The sequence below is a fragment of the Parasteatoda tepidariorum genome, chromosome 9, assembly GCF_982258835.1.
Source record: "Parasteatoda tepidariorum strain Cologne lab strain chromosome 9, Ptep-v5.0, whole genome shotgun sequence".
NCBI lineage: Eukaryota > Metazoa > Arthropoda > Arachnida > Araneae > Theridiidae > Parasteatoda > Parasteatoda tepidariorum.
In genome coordinates this window covers 7,405,801-7,411,873 of record NC_141763.1, presented here as the reverse complement: position 1 = coordinate 7,411,873, position 6,073 = coordinate 7,405,801, and the positions used below count along the sequence as shown (strand labels likewise).

The 6,073-nt window shown below is 30.5% G+C and overlaps 1 protein-coding gene across 2 annotated transcripts in view; it reads right to left on the bottom strand.

Annotated features, from left to right (window-relative positions):
- Window positions 1-2,818: 2,818 nt before the first annotated feature.
- Window positions 2,819-6,073, bottom strand: part of LOC147803291 (protein crooked neck-like) — a 77,898-nt gene continuing 74,643 nt past the window's right edge. For both annotated transcript variants that reach the window (XM_087150760.1, XM_087150762.1), the window contains one exon: window positions 2,819-3,072. In XM_087150760.1, coding sequence (XP_087006886.1) covers window positions 2,932-3,072 — 141 coding nt within the window. In that variant the 3' untranslated portion in view covers window positions 2,819-2,931. The remainder of the gene's footprint in view (window positions 3,073-6,073) is intronic.

Below are 6,073 nucleotides of genomic sequence, written 5' to 3'. Positions count from 1 at the left end.
TACGCAGACTGATCCAAGTGGTCACCCACCCGCACACTGACCATAGCCAGTGATGCTTGACTTCGGTGATCTGCTGGGAACCGTGTCTTAACGATCAGTCCACTGCGGGACAGGATATTTTCCCCTTTCTTAGTATTTTTCATACTTAATTGTCCCAAATATTTTTTAAAATTTTCAAAATGCTTTCTTTTAGAGTTATGTTCTATGTAGTTTTCAGTTCTGAATTTTTTTCTAACTTAATTGCTCTCTAGATGAATCGATCAGTGGAGCGAAATCAACAATTCCCACCACCAGCTTAACTAAATTCTATTCAACATAACTTAAGTTACTTTATTGACGTCACACTAGAGCTACACAATAGGCCCGGCAGTCTGGGAAACATCCCCTGAGGATGATCCGAAGTTTTGATCCTCTGCAGAGGAGATGATCTGCGCACAAAGTCGAGCATTTTAATGAATAATTTTATAAAATAAGTAGATAATAAATAATAAGTGAAATAAGTAGAACAGCCTAACGAGGTCAACCGCGCCCCTTCGATCCCTACACAGGCTGATCAAAGTGATTGCCCACCCGCTTACTGACCGCAGCGAGTGATGCTTGGCTTCGGTGCTCTTTTGCGAAACGTGTCGTTACGATCAATAAACGGAGGGACAAGACAAAATTTGAAATCTCAATTTAAAGTGAAGTATAATGGAAATTGCTTTCACACTAGGACAGTGTTTCCCAAAGTATGATACGCGCACCTCCAGGGTTACGGGAGCAGTTTAGTGGGGGGTACGCGTTCGTATGCAAAATATCCTACAGCAAACGATAATTTCACTTTTTTTTTATTTAAAAACAAAGCTAGCCATGAAAATTTACGATTACATATTTTTCAATTGGTTATTTTTTCCAGAGTTAACAGTTAATAATTAGTGGCGTCAACAGCCAGTTATGATTTTTAACTTTTGTAAAATTTTTTTACAGTAAAAAATACATTCATTTTTTAATTAGTGGTACACAGCGTTTCGAAAAATTTAGAAAGGGTACACAACAGTCATAAGTTTGGAAAGCACTGCACTAGGACATCCTGGCGAATGACCAACGAAAAATGATATTCGAAGAAAATTACAACATTCTCTGAAACTGACCTAAAAATCCTTAATATAATGAGTTTAGAACTATAAATGTTTTAAAAAATTTTCAAAAATTCTTTTTAAGCATTTACATGTAAATTTGAAGAAAAAAATCCAGCTGAGCATAAAATTGTGATATTCTTCACTGAAAGTTAATATAGGGTGCTTTGAAAAATAAGAAATATCTTTAAAAATGTTTTATAAATATATTTATAGATTCTGATTATTTTTGGAAAATATCATTGCTTATTGTTTCATATATAGCCAGTTTCAAAAAAAATTTTCAGTGCAAAAAATATACTAATTTCAAAATATGTTCACCATATGACATGTTCATTTCAGACTTAATTTATCAGAATAGTTTTGGACAGAATAATTTTTTTAATGCCATTTTTGGACACATTGAATGATGAAACCTAGATAAACCTGGCAATGTTATGTATAAAGACATGTTCTCCAGTTCTGTCATTAACACTCAAATGACCGTTTAAGAACTTTTGCATCGAAAATGCGCTTATCATTTTTGCACCTTTGACTTTTCCTAACAATTACATACAGTTTATATTCTATTTTTTTTGTATTTTGTCTCAAATAATACTTGTCATATACCTATTTCTACCATAATTGGTCATTTGAACGGGAGAACAATTTATTACTTTATAAGGTTATCGGATCAGAAATTAGGATGTTCAACGTATTGCATTCGATGAGTTGCACATTCCTGCAAATACTGTTGTGTAGTTAGTTCAATTAGAATAACTTTGAATTCAAATTTCAAGAAAGTACCTAAAATTTTAGATTGACATTTTTGTGTAAGAAAAAGTGACAATTATAACTCTTATAATTATAAGAATTATAGAAATAATAAGTAATTTGAAGAAATATGTTTGCGGAAAATGTAGAATGGAAACACCCTGTATATGTACAAAATGCTTTGATCAATGAATTAAAAATTGTAATTTTTTGTGTTTGTAATAAATAAAAATTGGCAGTATACAGTTCTGTTTAATTATAATAAAGTTTTTTTTCCATTTATTTCCTTCCAAACATCCATATCTCATACATTCAATCAAGAAACATACCCAGAAAGCATGTAATCTTGCAGCAACCTTTTTTTATTGTCACGAAAATGTTTGTACTAAAAACCTTTTTTCAGTGAAGCAAAAATATTGCAGCTTAAAACCTTTCATCCTAAAAGGATTAAAAAGTATTGTCACTTTGGTCCATTATGACATTTTAGCTGACGTCACGCTAGCGATAGGATCAAATTGCATTGTCCATTTTAAAATTTCGTGACAAGGTGGATTTTAGCGGAGCATAAAAGACTTTTACGAAAATTTTCATCTTGAGACTAGCGGATTTTTCACGCTTGAAAACCATAAGTCAACCTCGAATTAAGGTTTTTATATAGAGGGTTATTTTCCAAGGTTTTGGATAAGGGTAATGTGCGTAGAATAGGGCAGATTGTCACAGATCTCGTTTTAAGGTTTACACGTAAACTGTGTTACAAACCTTTTTAGGTTTACATTAAAAGGTTTTTGTTGAGTGAAAATAAACCTTATTTTGCTCTTTGGGATAAAGTCCGGTCATTTGACCAGTTATGGTAGAAATAGGTATATATTAAGCTTTGGTATGTTCAGTGTTAAAAACTGCGGCTGTGTGTTGTAAAATGTGGTTTCCTTTTTGAAATATTTGCAGAAAAATTAGAAACAAATGCTTTATTAACAAAACATTATTCTATATATGAATATGATTTATACAACAAGTGATATTTACAATGGAAAATTAGGCACAATCATTCATCTGTCTCTTTAGATCATAGAATCATCTCTTCTGATGTGTCTTCAGTTGCTTGAGTTTTTTTCCATTTTTTGGCTATTTCAAGAAGTTTAAGATGAGGCTGAGCAACTTCATCAGATGGAAATATATAGTCATAATATTCTTCATAACTTTCAGACTATAAATAAATAAATAAAATGAAATCAATCATTGCATAATTTATAAAACAAACTAACATTCCTCATAATTTGTAAATGAATGAATTTTATAAAGTCAACTAGCATGTCTTAACATGTAACAAATAAATGCCAAAAGTATCAGAGTATTTAAACTAGAGTTGGCATGATTAAATTTATTGATTTAAATCAACTGCAATTTTCTTTCAACAAAAATTGTTAATTAAAACTGCCAGGTAACCATAGCACCCCCCCCTCCTCTCCGCGCCTGTGCATTGCCCCATCCTCAGTTAGTTGAACGTTAGATACAGATGAGAGCGGACGAAAATAAATGCTCTGGTATAAATACGATGCTTTAGTTTTTAGTGTATGTATTTTATGTTGTTTCATTCTTAATAAAATTCATTTTGTTTTATATTCGCCATCATTTCTTCAGATTAAATTAAAAAGAACCCTACAAAAACCAACTAAATTTTCTTGATAAACACACATTTATAAAACAAACTAATATTCCTCATAATTTTTTTTTTTTGTGTAAATGAATGAAACTTGAATTTTATAAAGTCAACTAGCATGTCTCAACATATAACAAATAAATACCAAAAGTTTCAAAGTATTTAAACTAGAGTTGGCATGATTACATTTATTGATTTAAATAAACTGCAATTTTTTTTTTTTTTTTACAAATTGTTAATTAAAACCAACTAAATTTTCTTTAAATAATTATTAATTTAAGTCTCAAATACTTTTTATAAAAGATAATAAATATATTTTTAGATTTTTCTTTAAGTCTTGATTTTATCAATAATGAAGGTTTTATAAGAAGAAATAATTAAAGAGGAATGTATGTAAATTATTATATTTCAACAAAAGACTAAAAAAAAGAGGAGAAAAACGGTGGGGAGAGTAGATATTGACAATGTCAACATTCATCTATGAAAAGGTACCCCCGACATAGAATCGAGATAACATGTTTTATATACGCTGTGTGTGATCATCAAATTCTTGGCCATAGATGGCGTCACTGAAAAACAAGAAACGCACACTTTGCATTAAATTTGCTCAGTTTCACGAAGCAGGCTTGCACGTGTGGCAAGTAGCATTAGAAACAACAACAATATACTAGTGAATTGGAATTGTATTTTTGTAGTGGTAGATACACTACAGTACCCCCCACCTGAATTTTATCTGTGATAGAATTCGATGAATGGGAGACCACTAGTTGATTCATTGCTGTTTTGTGAGAAACCAGGAGAGCTGTATTAAATTCACGGTCATGGTCGCTCCCGTGTTGCCTTTAGTAGTCGAGTGTATACGTTGTGTGTGATAGAGGTTGAGAAGCAACAGCGTGAGGAGGATAATGTTGCAGTCACGAGTCAATTGCTCATTGTAGAATTGAAGTAAGCCTGTTCAGATTGAAGTGGACGCTAATGTTAAGATAGGCGTGTTGATTTTGTAGTGGAAGTTTCTGTCAAACTAGGCGTGTTCACATCACGACCGAAGGTCACTAGTGTGGGGAGAGTAGATATCGACAATGTCAAACTTCATTCGTGTTATGAAACCCCAACATAGAATCAAATTAATACTTCTTATATACTAGAAAATTGGAATTGTATTTTTGTAGTGGTAGATACACTACAGAAACTAAGAGAGGCAACTTTCAACTGTCATGTCCGAAATAATTTCGGGCGCAGCACTGGTGATCCAAAATGTCACGCTCTGTATTACTCTGGGAATTATTTTTATTTTAGTGCATTGTATATATTATTATAGCAGAATATATATCAGGAGAAACTTATTGCAGCTTCATCTCTATGTCAGACCCAAATCTATCTCGGAATAAGTTAATTTAAATGCAATTTAGAACAATATGCAAAATGGCATCCAGTTCTTTGAAACGTTACATAGACGATTTAGTTTTTTAGAAGATAACTAAATAATTTTTTTTTTAATTTTTAGAAAATAATGCTCCACTAGAAACGAAATTTACTACTGCCATGCTGAGTGGCAACTGCCTTTAGCGAATATGCAGCAGCTACAAAACCTTAAAATTTTTACGCACGTAATTCAAAATATCAATTTTAACTAACAACTATACTTTATTTTGTACTTAATATTTGATTTTTGCAATAAAAAAACTGACAATTTATGTACACAAATCATTAAAGTAACTTTACAGTTAAAAGGTTTTAAATAATAATTGTTCACTATAATTTGAAAGTTGCATTTGTGGTAGTATCTTTGTAATGAACAAATCTCAATTATACCCATTTAAATTTAAATTCATTTAAATAAAAACGATTTAAAAATTTATTAAATACAGTTAGTGTTTCAAGAATGGAGAAAGACTTGTTCTACCTAACGTAACATAAAATAATAGTTTTTTTTTTCCAGCAGTGATATGCTAATTTATTCTTTTTCGGAATTGAAAAATTGTCCCAACAAAAATAATTAGTTTTGATTTAAATTACAGTGATTGATTTATAAATAATAATTCGACTATTCAAGTAAGAAATATGAATTATTTTAGCAATAAAATTTTTAAAAAAAATAATCAGTATTACGAATACATTTTATCAGTTGCTTTTGTTGGTATATGTTATAAAAGAAATCTGATTTAAATCAAAAATCACGATTTTTGCTGAGTGAAACACAAAACATCTTAGTTAACAAAATGGCTCCTTCATAAGAGAACTGTAAAAAATGAAATTTGGAATAATTCATTGCCAAACATGATGGGTTTAGGCATTTAATAAATATAATTTTCTTTTATCAGTCAAGTTTTTTCAATACATTTCCTAGCAAATGCATTATTGAAAGATAATTCAATGTTATTAATATTTTTCAGGCAGTGAATGTGTCTACAGACATGATAAATCTGTGGACAGATTTTGAAGTCAAGATTTTGAAGAAATTTTTACTAAATTTCAAAGTTATTCTATGAGTTTTATTAAGGTGTACAACACATTTATATTAATTGTAAAAACAATTTTACAATAAACA